At 35.0% G+C, this 14,919-nt stretch overlaps 1 protein-coding gene across 3 annotated transcripts; it reads right to left on the bottom strand.

Annotated features, from left to right (window-relative positions):
• Nucleotides 1-4,993: 4,993 nt before the first annotated feature.
• LOC137391172 (FAD-linked sulfhydryl oxidase ALR-like) lies at nucleotides 4,994-12,248 on the bottom strand. 3 transcript variants are annotated; one of them, XM_068077552.1, is made up of 4 exons: nucleotides 11,956-12,248; nucleotides 8,800-9,017; nucleotides 7,074-7,124; nucleotides 5,625-5,761 (listed from the first exon to the last, which is right to left on the bottom strand). In XM_068077552.1, the coding sequence occupies exons 1-3, from the start codon at nucleotides 12,136-12,138 to the stop codon at nucleotides 7,097-7,099; spliced, it is 429 nt and encodes a 142-aa protein (XP_067933653.1). In that variant the 5' UTR covers nucleotides 12,139-12,248; the 3' UTR covers nucleotides 5,625-5,761; nucleotides 7,074-7,096. The 3 variants fall into 3 exon arrangements, with proteins under 3 accessions (XP_067933651.1, XP_067933652.1, XP_067933653.1); XM_068077550.1 differs by lacking the exon at nucleotides 7,074-7,124 and having other exon boundaries at nucleotides 4,994-5,761; XM_068077551.1 differs by lacking the exon at nucleotides 7,074-7,124 and having other exon boundaries at nucleotides 4,994-5,761; nucleotides 11,971-12,248.
• Between the last annotated feature and the right edge of the window lie 2,671 nt (nucleotides 12,249-14,919).

Raw genomic sequence — 14,919 nt, 5'->3', positions numbered from 1 at the left:
GTTGAAATATTTGAGCACGTGTAGTTGGCTTTAGCTAGAGCAACGCCTATACTACTAGTGATCAGCACCAAAAACTAATCGTTTTTCAAGCAACACACCAGCACATCAGTCTACTATACCATATGGTGAAATAGGCATGTTTTTTCCCATCAACGCTGATCAACTGAGTACCTAAATATTTAGCTGCATGATTTGCTTCCAGTGGACACAGATGTGAGGGTCGACTAAAGCTTTCTACATTTATTTTTCAATCGATGTGACTAACCATAAAAGATGTACTGATACTTGACTAAAGAAAAGAAATTTATCCTGTTAGCTTCTTTGGTTACATTGTGGTGGCTGCCAAAGTTGAGAACATTTGTTTTCTTCCCCTGATATTCATTACTATACTGCACCATTCGTAAGAAAATAACCAATTACAAATGATTTAATAGATACTTGTGATTTCAAGGTTTTGAAATATCTAATATAACAAGAGCGCAACACATATGTGAATATTATAGTCAGGCTTTGGGCTTCTTCCTTCACCATAAATAATTTATTTGCTTAAAGATCATTTGTGACAATAAGAGCCAATGTCATGGCTACAAACATAACGCCTGCATCATCACATGACTCATGCAACTCTAAATTGTATTGTTCAATCAATCACCTGCCATCGCCTGCCATTTCAACAAACCGAACTGTGGAAAGAAGGATGTCAAGGATTGGATTGACAACATGACGCTGGTCCCATAAAAGCCGCATTAACATCCGCAGTTCAAAATCGCTTTTCTTTAAAAAAAATTTACCGTTACTGCTAATCGTTATTTAAAACCGATGTACGGGCTATTCTATAAAGAAACCTACAAACACACACAAAATCTCATCTAAGTGCGTACATTGAGCGTATGAAAATTTACAGTAAGAAGCTTGACAACATAGAATAGAGGCAGCGGGCAGCGTTTACCAATACAACTGGTAGCGTTACCTATAAGATCCTCCAAAGGCATTTGGGGAGCGCGTACAAAGGTGCGAGTGATTAGCAAAGCTTCCAAATTAAGGAGCACTTCAACTCAAATGGCAATATTGTTAAAAGAATTTTAATTAATTAAAATAGTTTGCCGACTATTTCCCTTTCTGATGAATAAAAGACAAACACTTATATAAGATGCAATCTTCTAAACAATTGAGCGTCGGATAAGCGATTCTTACTCAAACTTGAAAGCTTTTCTCCGGCACCAGAGCTCATTGGAATATACCTAATTAGGCAACGAAACTCTAGGGTGCTTCGTTCAGCTGATATCCACTCGGTCTGATTTCTTTATCCCCAATCTAAGTGTGATTTGAATCAACAAAGCCTGACCAAGAAACAAGTTAATATAATTAATTTCGTGAGTAAACTTCATTACTATTAATGACCGATAGTAGCCGCTCTCTAGTACGCAAGCAGCGTCCAGCCTGACTCGCAAACCAGCGTGGTTTTGACAACTCACCAGACCTGTAATAAAACAAGAGAAGTGTAGTTGAGACCAAGTCATACTACATTACATCACCCACACATCATTAGATGTTGCTCCCACTAATTTCCAAACATATGAGACGACACACCGCAACAATCATTGTCTTATCATATAGAATATATGACTAAAAATACATCATAGCAAAGATCACACCGTGGGCTAGTGTTTGAATTTTTTGTTTTGAAATCTGCATGAAAATATACTCACCAAATAATTATAACAAATGGAAGTGTACACATTGGGCAAGTTCAAATCTGACTTAAACCACCATTATCTTACCCATGACCTTTATAGAGTTCAGATCAGCGGCTGCCTGGTAGGAACAGCGGTAAAAGGACTTTGTAGCATACATGCTCTCAATAAGATAAGAAAAAATAAAACAAATACTAGCTTTCATTGTATTAATCCGGATGGCCCTTAGCAAACAGAATAAATTCTAATAGAGAAATCAAATGTTTGCAAAGCAACACCTCTTAGCTAAAAATGTGATTGGATGGCGGGGTTCTTCGAAGTCAGCGTCTGCAACTATTCGTAAGACCCTGAATCGCTACTTTAACTGGAATCCAAAACAAAGTTTACATTTGTATAAAATAATCACTCATCATTTGCACCTGACGGATAGACAGAAATGTCACAATTTTTTTCTATTTTTTGTCACAATCTTGATAGAAATCTGTATGCAAGTATCAAATTAGCTGAAGAATGCTGGCCCACCACCTTGCATCACCTGGTCGGCACCAGCAAAACTACCTGCTCAAAAACACAAACACCTATGATTATTTAAAGCTTCCAAAGACATTAATTCCGACAGCAGGCACTAGCATGCTGCCAGAAAAAGCGGTGGACATTGGTTAAAGATTCTTTAGAAGCTTACACAATCTCCGGATGACCAACAGGATTACATTGAACCTACGAAGTTCTGACAGAAAGATACATACCATGACTGTAACACAACAAAGTTGCAGTCTCTACGTTAATAACTATGCAACTTAGAATTGATTAAGATAGACCAATAACAAGTTTTACCTCTATAAAAAGGGGAGAACAGAGCTAATATGAAACGCAACTGTACATGGGTATGAATAAATCAAGAGAGACCATTTGCCGGATGATACGCATGTATTTAACCAGTTATTTATCTACAACTATACTTATAGCGATGGGCAAGGAAAAGTCAGCACTATGGGTAGCGGCAGCACAACGTGTCACGGCTCTACCACAGCTAAATACAAAAGCAGCTTGACCCTCAGAATGTTAATTAGATTTCAACAAGCAGACAGGCTAGTTGTGACTAATTACAGTTGGCCATAAACTTAAGCCATTCTCACTCAGTGACATACGATATTTTTTATCTTCGCATGCACATAATAATGTCTAATTGCCACTCTTCAGACAAAATGCCAGCTTAGAGAATGCTATTGTATAGTGCAAACAAAAACTATAATGAAACTTTCATATCATGAGATAATGTTTGATAAGTGTTTAACACTAAGCTTCAGCAAACAAAAGCTAGAACATCGGGTGCCATTACGTGCCACCCACAGATCGCCGCTAAATCATAAAACTCAACCGTCTAAAAAGCAAACATCTTATTGCTTCCTTTCCTAAAGACAATAACAAAAGATTAAGGATAGTTTGCCTAGAGTTGTGACATTTGAAGGAATACAAAGCTAATGAAGTTTACATAGAAAAATACGTACAGCATAATCTTCTGGGCAGACAGCGCCTGACGCTGTCTATGTAGGTATTTTATGAGTGTTTCTAGTAAATATTTTAGTAACTACGTCGCGTAATGCGGCAACACATTTTAATATAGGTATGACAGCATTAGTCAACACAAACTAGAGCACTGACAGAAGAATGATTGCATATTCAGTGAGATATAAGATTTGGATAATCCATGTATTGTACAGTCAATAAGAAAATGTTACAATGCCATGTGCCAATGCCATTTAACTGAAAGTGATCTGACCAAGGTGTATATCTCTGACTCAGACCACCCACGTTGAAACATCCAAGTTGCTCTACTAACAAACTTGATGAGATGATGATGCTAAATTGAATTGACAGGAAAGTTAACAGAGGAACACACAGTTTGAAACCATAAAACTTCCTATTAGCTGTTGATTAGACTTTGTGAGGAAAGCTCAATTATGTAGTTCCTACATGGCGGTAGGCAACATTTTTGACCTTGACGCAATCAACCTAGTGACAAAGGACTTTATATAATCTATTGGCTTTCATACTAGAAGAATAAAAAAGGTTTTAGAAGTCGACTAAAAAGTGAGCATTAACACGGTAACCTTGACCTACTATGATGACACCAAACAGTCTTAGATGACACTCAAGCATCTCGGAGAAAGAAATAGTTTTGCCACAGCATCATACGCCTGCCTTGATGATAAGAAGAAAACTTCAATAATTTTTTGCAGTTAATCTGCAATCCCGGATCAAGCCGATGCACAGCTGACATTTCAATGTGAGCCAATTGCAGTTAATATCACGGAAAGAGCGGTGGAGTTGAATTGTCTAGTAACCATGGTAAACTCCATTTGTAGAAACGAATGACAATTATAGAGAAACCTACCAAGTCAAACCATTACTGACATGCAGACAAGACACTCAAACACGCATATGTATATATAGAAAACCACATTTTTTCATTCGATCAACTTACTAAAGAATTGTTACAATCCAATTAGGAGTTGTCTACCCAGTTAATACAGAAGCTAAAATGGGCAGAAGGCTGGAGTGAATAATAGCACAGCAATGTGACATTTAGTAGATGGTAAGCGTATAACTGAATTTGTTTACAGTAAGTGTTATGGTCTAATATTGATATTTTAAATAGCAAGCATATAATAATTGACTTAGAAGCCAGCGCTGGCAGCCCATAGCCGTCGAAGAATGAGAAGTAAAACTACTGCAATACTGTCAACATCTTTATCTTAGCGACAGCGCAGACGATGCACAAATACAATGACATGTTAATGACGAATTTACCTATGAACTTAATGACAATTAAATTTTATCCATTTGGTAGGATGGCATTATGTAATATTTGACATAGTGCAGCCGGTAAGCGTATTACGTGTCGAGGGTTAACAAGGACATACATACGCGTATGCTGGCTGACCGATTCTCTCTCAATTAATGATAGACTACCGCTATCTCTTCTATTGTATTCCGTGCAGAGATAAGGGAAAATTATAGCTGCCATTGTCCTTGAGGTATTAATATTACAGGCATCGCAATATAAGCATGAGAGAATAAGCTGAAACGACACTTTAATTTCAATTAATTCACTCACCTTCTTTTGATTCCATATTTGAGCCGAGCATTCACTCGATACAAAGACTGCAATAATTGCGAGCAAAGCACTGGGAAAGCGGGATTTAATGGGTCAACAAGCTGCATGCTCTGAGAGTTTGTACCATCTTGAAAACAGACACTAGACACATCTTCTGTGAGACACAAATTCATCATCAATATATAGTGAATTAGATATATTGTCTAATAATAAATTAAAGAAACTATTATAGCAAAAATTTGCCTGCACGTCAAACAGGATCACAAAAACTGCAAACACAATTAGCAGAGTGAGCTTTTGATGACACGCCAGGACAAATAAAAGTGAAATGCATCAGCAGCTTTAAGCTAAGTAGTAGACAATTAAGCAGACCAAGACTTCACTATGCACACATTAAATCTATAACATCAAAAATCAAGACTAAGAGTTGTCCTCTTTATACTATATCTGATAAGAATGGAGGCACAACTCCGCATCGATAACATGAGATGGTATCTTCAAATACAAAAGCATCATTTGCTGGTCGGTAGCCACCAAAGATGATGTTATAAAGTATAAATCTAGCTATTCTAAGTATGCGAGTTAAGACAATACACTTAACTTATCATTGCTTAAAATGAAAGAAGCAAACAAATGCAAAATGCCCCAGCTTCGACAAGTGCTAATGAAGGAAATCTCTGAAATACAACTCACATATTTGCGTAAGAACTTAAGAGCTCAGATATAGAAATCCATGCGAACATCAGCAATGGATTCATTAAGATTCACAAAATATGCAGTACATGCTCAATCACATCTACCGTCATCCCAACCATCCTTCCATCGTTCATTTACTTTGCTACAGTCAAATATTTGTTTTCCGAGCATGCTATTTATTTGGTTGTGCATCCTGCAGAGCCACTGTGAAAGACTATGCTGACTCTCAGCCTCAATTGGATGTTTTTTTAGCCTGTAAAGAAAACAACTTACAACTTATCAGAGTGAATACACTTACCAAACTACCTTTAAAAGACATTCTATCAATATCAATGACCCATAGACGCTGTTATACAGGTTTAAACACGCTAAATGACGAATATTATAAAAAAAAACTTATTATTTGAAAATAATAATTAAAAAGTCAATGAATTATTTTAGAACTTTACAAGCATTTTATGTAAACAAGAAAGTAAAACTCCGGTTAAATAAAAACATCTACTATAAAGAGAACAATGGAAAGTTAGCTAACCACTAGCTTGGTATTCTTATGTTATAGCAGAGTCTTGAAGAACTAAACAGGCTACTACTAGCAACCGTCACTAACAACATTGGTAAGTCTAAGCCTAATAACCAAGCATTAACCCTTTGAACCCTGGCCGTTTTTGTCAACGCGTGTCTGTAACCCTGGGCGATTTGTCCGACAATCCAAAGTTTTTAAACTTTTATTAAATATAGCTAAATGTGCTCATAATACGATGATATTTGATAAAACACTAGTAAAAAATTTGGGCAACCCACAGCAAATGTCATCAAACAGAAAAAAAACAGTACTTCACTATTATTCAGGCTAAAACTAAAAAATTTCGATAACCATTTATAACAGTAGTATCATATCCATCGAATACATGTTCACAATCCTTTAATGACTTTAAATATACTAGAAAAATATAATTAATATAATAAAATTCATTATTTGCATCATAATCATTTATTACCTACCAACGAATGAGCCACATCAATTTTCTTCGTGATATCGTCCTAATAAACATTTGTTATTATAATGGAGGATGTCAATAAATATCTTTGAAAATGGTAAAAATGGATGTAAAAATTCCTAGGCTTTCATTTTATGCAAAGATTAAATAGATTGGCTTGCGTTGTTGCTTATAAACCGCGATTGTAAACAGAGTCGCGCCAAGGCTGGCTTTCCGGCCACTAGGGTTTCTGACACACCCTACGTAAGGTCGCAAAAGCGGCCGTTAGGGTTCAAAGGGTTAAATTGTTAAAAAGGAATAAACAAGAAAAGACAGCTAATTATGATGATGTAGCATCTATCCCTTATTAATTAGTTGTGTATCCAACTTACTACCATATTTTACATGTATTATTTATAGTTTATTCAAAACCCATAATAAATGAGTAAAATCTTTTAGTAAAATTTTACCAAGCATGTACAATTGATTGAGTATATGAATTGACAACCTTAGCCATCAGAACTGGTCATGAATGGGTTTTGTACAGTTAACCTTGCAACCAGAAAGCGACAACCCAGCCATGCTTACCATTCTCACAATGATAGAGTGAGCTAAGTGAGTGTTACAGTTGGGATCTCCCTAATATAAGGAATTGCCCATCTCAAGAAAAATACTACATGAGAAGATAACACTTGTCATTTAATAAAAATTTTGGAGGAAATTAAAAAATTATTGGAGAAACTAAAAATGAGAAGCTTTGTGAGTCCAAAATCCTTTTAATCTTCACAATAATAAGAGCCAGAGGTTGGAAAAAAATTACATCACATTGGATTTGAAACTGCAACATTCGACATCGACACCAGCGACATTCGGCATTGACACACTACCACCTGCATCAATCATTCGCCGTTGAGAATTTTAGAATTATTGTGAATTATCTAATTCTCTGTGTTTCATTGGCACAGCTAGACGCAGCACTAGAGCATTAGTTTAACATAATTTAAAATAAAATTGAAAATATTTTTGGAACGATTATGCGTTTTAAATAAAAGATGAGATAAACACCAAAACAAGTGGATATTAATCTTCTCGATAGATAAATAGGACACTTAAACGATGGCATGTAGAGGCAGGCTACTTGGGCTGTACAACCTGTACAGCCCAAGTAGCCTATGAATTTTTCCCAAGTTCATAAGATTAAAATCAAAGTGAACTTTTTAAGAAATCCATTAAAACTATAATATATTGTGATTATTTAGTTCACAAGCCCTTTAATTGGGCAAAAGCCTAAAAACAAACATTAGCTCCATTTGAAGGATCACAAAGTGGCCATAAGAGGGCACGCTGGTAAGAATAGTCAGTCACTGTGTACCTAGAACATTAACCAGAATTCATAAGGAAGGTACAAAAACTATCATTTGCTGACTATTTCCCGAATAATGTTTCCAAACGATGGCAAGATGCTACTTGCATGCTAAGAAATAATTACACTCCCAGATTTGTTTCTTCAGTTTAGTGCCTATATACCAGCAAATGCTTGGCCTGAGTTAGCTCGTCGTGTTCCACGAGCCGAAACAATTTTTCCTTTTCTGCATTTGTTGAACCAATAGAAAATATGTTTACAGCTCAGGCTGAGCTGAGTTTCACAAAGATATTAATTTTTAATTGTAATTTCTTCTTCACAATGAATGACTACCGGTGTCAGATGCATTACAGCTACCGAGGCTTCACAAACTATAGATCTAGTATAGTAATAGCCCTATTAAAAAACTACTGGTGATTATCTAATACACAGTCACAGTTCGAGGGACAGAGAATAGTTTCATAACAATATCATAAGCAATAGCGATAACCCTCCTGACTCGGAATAAGCTCAAGTTGTTAGTCATGGTAGTTGAGGAAGGACAGAGAATAGTCCGAGGTCATTCTCAAACACGTTTACTCACTTATTTTTATAGTATTTACCGATATAAAATTTGATGCTGATAAATTTGACATTTGAATATTTTTTCACACCTTTTGGTTCAAAGGTTATGTGTCAAATATTGGGTTTTACTGAATATTTAATTCTGCTTCCCAAATTAAAATAAATGAATAGCGTAAAAATTAGAGACCTAACTTTTAGCTTAAGTTCAGAGATTTGTACTTAGCTATGACGTTGTTTATCGTGTTGTTGCCAGTTCTAATAACAAGTACAAAGCTTGCATTGCGAGAGCGACACTGCAGCCATAATCATAAGCCATCACATATCTGCAGTCCGTAGGACTGACGAGACTAGTGTCGCCTTACAATTGATCAGATATGTGAGACCCACCTCTTCCTGAAGTCGTAAGCGCACATATCACAAGGGTAGACATGTGAGAAGTCCGATATGAAAGATGTCATTCGTCTCTGTTCCTCGGCAGATGCTTTGTCAGGATAGTTGGCAGCCATTGTATGCAGAAACCCCCAGGTGCTTCTTCCGAGCTCATTTATGTCTAGAGGACAGTCATGCCTGCCTTCATCTGCAGCTGTTGGTGCCGAGCTACTGGTCTAAATCATTAAGTACAGACCTGTTAACATTCTCAAAACATAATCCAGTACTTTGTGGATTGTGAAAAAACATTTCTACTTTTCTCTTAGGCTTCAATAAATTGAACAGCTTTGATTTGTAAAATTCATAATAAAAACGGTATTTACAAATATTGCTTTTAATATGAATATTGCTTTTTTTGGTTTTAACAAAAGTCTGACACAAGGGTTTTAACAATTATATGTTTTTAATGATTGGAATTAGATCGAAACCAACTATAAATTTCCCTTCCTCGATCTGTCCTTGTTAGAGTAGCGTATTGTAATTGTTGACTATGCAATACTTCATATAGGCTTACATGGTGAGAAGCCAATAAATTGGACTTTTGAATATTTCTTGTGCAGCCAAAAATGGGAAATTTTTTAGGCCCCAACTAATATGAATCATATTGATTAACAGTAGCATAAAATGCAGACTTGAATTTCTTAGCAAGTTTTTTTTCAGAATACTCATTAAAATGACAGAATATTTATACTTATATTGATGATATGATTAGTTTTCATGATGAATATTCTGTCATCTTGAAACAAGTTAGCAAGTTACTAACTTTATCGCCACCACGAGATACGTAGTACAGCTATGGCGTGGGCTTTTGTAGGCCTGTAAAAACATTTCTGATTAGTGAGTAGTTAATAAACTAGCCTATCATATCTGTACTTAAACAAAAGGAAACAATTATCAGCATGTGTTGAACTAATAGAAACTACATTTACAAATCACACTGGGTATACTTTCACTTTTTAAAAACTTATTTTTTATGGCAATTTCCTCTTAGCAATGACCAGTTGTGTCAGACACATTATAGCTACGAAGGTTTTACTAATTTTAACTCTAAGGACTTTGGGTGATTTTATTGGAGAGTAGTACTACCGAGAGTGATTATTTTATTTTTAGCAATGATAATAATGCCGAAGGCTGTAATTATATTTGTCCGACTCGGACATACAGTTGTAGTGAAAATGGCTGAACAAACAATCCGAGCTCATCCTGTAATACATTTGTGGCATTTGTAGCTGATGGAAAGTTTAATGTTGCTTAATTTGGTATCAAAACATTTTTCATAAACCATGCGGTTTATAAGTTATGACAATTTATATGCACACTTGCAAAATTTTAGGTTTTATTCAATAAAATTTTGTCTCGTAAATAAATTAATTTGGTAGCTAAAGAGTTAAAAAGCCTCAGACAAAAGATATTGACACAGTAATAATGAATTGCTTAAATAAATATTTAAGTTAGACGAGTAGATAGTCTGTTATAGAACTATAACAAGACATCTTTGTTATTGACCTTCAATACTCCTTGTACACAAGTGTACCCTTCACTACTCCACGAGTGTGCGCTTTACAAGCACATTACTCTTGATTGAAGTAAAGCTTTTATTTCCTTAACAAATTTCACTTGATTTTAATTAATTAAAATTCTTTTAACAATATTGCCATTTGAGATGAAGTGCTCCTTAATTTGGAAGCTTTGCTAATCACTCGCACTTCTGTACGCGTTCGGCAAATGCCTTTAGAGGATCTTATAACGTTACCAGTTCTTTTGGCGAATGTTGCCTGCTGCCACGAATCTATGTTATTAAAAGTTGACTTGCAACAAAATTCACATTACAGTTATTTGGTATCAAAAGATTCACCATGTCTTACTCTGCTGTGTTGTGAGTGCAAAATATGTGGAAATGTGATTAAAAGCTCTTAAAAGCTACAAAACAAACAGTTAATTGCCGTCATCACGAAACTGCCATATATTAAAATCCCTTCCATAACGGTCTAAATGGGACGTATATGAACAAGACGGCTTGTTTACACTTTCATGCAAACTCATTCGTCGAAATATTTTCACAAATATACTTCACGCATTCAATAAAACCATGTCTATTGTCCTTACGCGTCTATTTCATCATCATTGTAATGCTGTCACTTTGAGCACTGATATCTGAAAACCTACCGTATAAATTTGTTTAATTTTTTAACCTTAGCTTGAAGGATTGCATATCATCCTCTGATAAACATGACGAGCCCGTTGGTCACCTGTGATAGTCGAAAACTGCTGCAGAAAATATTCGTGCTATTTGGCAGGAAGTATGGGTCACATGATCAGATTATGATTAGATGATTAGACCAAGCCGAAACAAAACTGTAGAGTAGTGAGCATCCATATTTGGTAAGGGCTCTTTGGTAAAACCCGAAGTGTTTGTCATAAACTAGTGCTACGATAAATTTTATATTGAGCCTTTTATTGGCCTTTCAATTCACGTGAGAACATCACGTGTCAAGACAATAACCAAATCGTTTGATTACGTCAGAGAAATAAATTGATTACAATCTACGGCGGTTTTGTGATGGCCGAGATTAACTGTTCGTTTTTGACCTTTTAAGAGTTTGTACTCACATTTCCACATTTTTTGCACCTACAACACAGCAGAGTATGACATGGTGAATCTTTTGATACCAAATAACTGTAATGGGAATTTTGTTGCAAGTCAACCTTTAAACTTCATACTGCAAATTTTCATAAACTCTCAATGTACTTTCTTAGATGACATTTTGTGTGCGTTTGTAGGTTTCTTTATAGAATAGCCGGTACGCCGGTTTTAAATAAGGATTAGCGGTAATCGTAATTTTTTTTAAAGAAAAACAATTTTGAATGCGGATGTTAATGCGGCTTTTATGAGATCAGTGTCATATTGTCAATTCAATCCTTGATATCCTTCTTTCCAAATAACGCATACACTTTGCCACCGTCATACCTCCTTCAAAAAGGAGAGAATCTGCGAGACAATTTTTCACAGCAATGCTATAAAAAGGACCAAGTTAAAAATGACGTAATGTAAAAGATGTTAAAGGGATTTGTACAAAGTTTGAATAGGGTGATAGAGTCTAGCGTTCAACTTACGGAATACCGACTTACTTCAGCAGATGGTTTGCGCTGACTTGATGATTCCTTTGACATATTTTTAGACCAGGTTTTAAAATCAACACAAGATCGACACGGTTTTTTTGAAGAATGTAGCAAACCTTCCGTTTCAGAGGAAGATTGTGAAGTGTGACTAACTATCCTATCCATATCCCCAGGCATGCTTTTAGTACCTGCAATTACACCGACCACGAATATAACAATTGTTAGAATGCATGCATGATGTGCCGCCTACCAGTACCAACACACAAGCAACTACTAACTTGTCTAAGTAAATCACCCAATGGACAATCTAGTATGATCATAATGCAAATTCATCAACATCTACCCAACAAACATCTGTTTGTATTGAAAACTTTATGCTATAAATATAAGCAACTTGGGGAAACAGAACTAATAGCCTATTATAAGATCTGCAGAATATTAACAAGTTCATGAACTGTTTGTTTTTATGATGTTTCTGGTATAAATAATTACACATTTTAATGTCAGCTGTCTCAAAGAACTTTAACAAAGCAGCTGCCAATGACAAAGAGCTGGTCATCTGAATCAAATACTATAAAATGTATATAAAACTTGAAAAGAAAGCTATCTAGATTAATCATATGCCACAAAACCTTCTATGAAGGAGAATAACCGCTAACACTAATCACATGACACAATACCTGTATAGAACTTGGTTTAAAGCTAAAATAGACTCTCCGAATGCAAGAGTTATCAGAACAGCGAAATACAAAACAATTCCAGGATTTTTATGTTACATCCAGGCAACTGGTTCTCGAAAGAGATGAATCATTTTCATTTAAACTACATCAAAAATCAAGCACTCTTAGCGACGAACTCGTCAAATTCTACACTATCTGCTGGTAGAAACCTTTTTACTAAATCTCCGTGTTTATGATGACACCTGATTACTATTCAGTGGGTGTTTAGATTAACCAATCTACTAAATCATGAAAGATCAAACTTCAAATAGTTTAGGACCAATTTCTGGATTTTTATAACATTTGCGACCTTCAACTTGGGGTATTCCAGCACATGTGATTGAAAAAAATACCTTCATTGCATTCTCATAATTGCTTAATTAACAAGGTAGTATAACACAATAACACTTGAAATGTCATAATTGAGAAAAATTATGAATTTAAAAGTGTGATGTGGAAGAAAAACATCGAACTATCTCCCACATCAAGGTTTTAACCATAAGCCGTGATGAATTATGCATACAAACTGGTTATTGTAAAGCGAAAAATGAGTAGCGTGTGAGTTTAATAAAACAATACATTTCGACCAACTGTGGTCAACTTTTAGGCAGGAAGAGCAACAAAACAAAGTTTTTCATCATGTATAGTTTGAAGTTTACATAGTGTATCCTATAAAAAAGAGTTTTGGTACTGTAATTAGTAACAGAACATTTCAAATGGCACAAAAGTAATACGCCACACTCTCTTAACTGGCGAAAAACAGCAGCTTTTTCAGCCTCAACTAATCCATTGCTATAGGCCTTGAAAAACAAAACTTTTGCCTTTGCAATATTTCATTACATATAGACTGTAAAATGTTGTGAATTTTGATTTTTGTTGAATTGTAATATTTGCAGATTATTGGTGATTTTACAGAAAAGAATAAATGAAAAACCAGGCTATGGCATATTTTATAGAGTCAACTTGATTCACGAGAGGTGTAATCCAATTACATCTGCTTTGGTGACACGAGACTAGCACACTGCAAAGGATGGTAGCACTAAAAACAGTATTTAGAATTTGATGGACTTGCCATATTCAAGTGATATTCTAGTAACATCAATTAGCACCTGTTGCAAATATAATAGATCAATTAAGAAAGGAGCAAATTTGGTATGCTTTTGAGAAATATATGCTGTAAGCAAAATCTTTTTTGACATATCTAAAATATAGGCTTTATATTTGTGCTCATAATGGCAATTTACCCGATATTAATTTCTACTAATATAATTTAATCATTTCAAATGTTTGGGTGATAAATCTGGGGCGCTGTTTTGACTTTAAAAATAACTAATGTTGAAAAATTGAATTGAATTCACAATGAGAAATAGATCGAGAGCATCTTTTTATTAACGAATTTACTTTGTTAGTGACAGGCAAGGAAAAAATGATCTACTCCTTATTTTTGCTAATCCAATAGCAAGTAGAATTAAAACAAAACATATATTACTGAAAAGGATGCAGATGTTTGTAGCATGAATCTTTATGGGTTAATCGTGTTAATGAATTTATGAAGATATGATTAGCGAATACCTACCATATGTCCTCAGGGAAATGAAAATCTATGGGAACTATGGGAACTAGGGACTATGAAATCAGGGAATTTATAAAAATTCACATATATGCCGATCCTATGAACCGTAACAAGCCGTACGTACCTATCAAAGCAAAAGGTTGCGCAAATGGAGCGGCTTTTGCAGGCTTAGTACACAATGTTTCTGATTGATGAGTAGTTGTTAAATTAGCCTATCGTATAGTATAAAAAGGACAAAAAAGTGTCCGATGTCATTCTGCAACATTTGTGGCAACAAATGAGGTAAAATTTTATGCTAATTAATTTAGTCAAATGTTATGACAACTTATATGCCTCAATGTCAAATATTTGATTTTACTGAATATTCAATTGCTTCTATAAAAATTTTATTTGTTACCGAAATAGTACAATTTACTTTAATTAATAAAGTTGAGTTAATAAAAGTTCAAGTGGTAGTTGTTTAAATTAGGTTAACTTGTCATTTCGTTTGTTCTCAATCAGAATTACTCGCGTACCCCTTAGTTTGGTAAATCTATTTTGCATTCTAGAATCAGCTTATATGAGGAGACATATAATATTTATGGCAATGCTGCGTAGTAGCGTAGCACAGAAACTAATTCAATTCAACACATTTTCCAGAGACCATATTGCGTAAGATATATCAAG

The sequence above is a fragment of the Watersipora subatra genome, chromosome 3 (assembly GCF_963576615.1).
Source record: "Watersipora subatra chromosome 3, tzWatSuba1.1, whole genome shotgun sequence".
NCBI lineage: Eukaryota > Metazoa > Bryozoa > Gymnolaemata > Cheilostomatida > Watersiporidae > Watersipora > Watersipora subatra.
Note: the sequence above shows the minus strand (reverse complement) of the source record. Positions and strands in the feature narration are given on the sequence as shown.

What these genes read in the sequence shown, in the direction of transcription:
- LOC137391172 (XM_068077550.1), bottom strand. Translation starts at nt 12,138, where the DNA reads ATGCCTGGGGATATGGATAGGATAGTTAGTCACACTTCACAATCTTCC. An exon ending in CTGAAGTAAGTCGGTATTCC is followed by an intron (nt 9,018 to 11,955) that starts GTAAGTTGAACG and finishes TTAATGATTTAG; the next exon opens with ACCAGTAGCTCGGCACCAAC. An exon ending in GCTTACGACTTCAGGAAGAG is followed by an intron (nt 5,762 to 8,799) that starts GTGGGTCTCACA and finishes TTTTCTTTACAG; the next exon opens with GCTAAAAAAACATCCAATTG.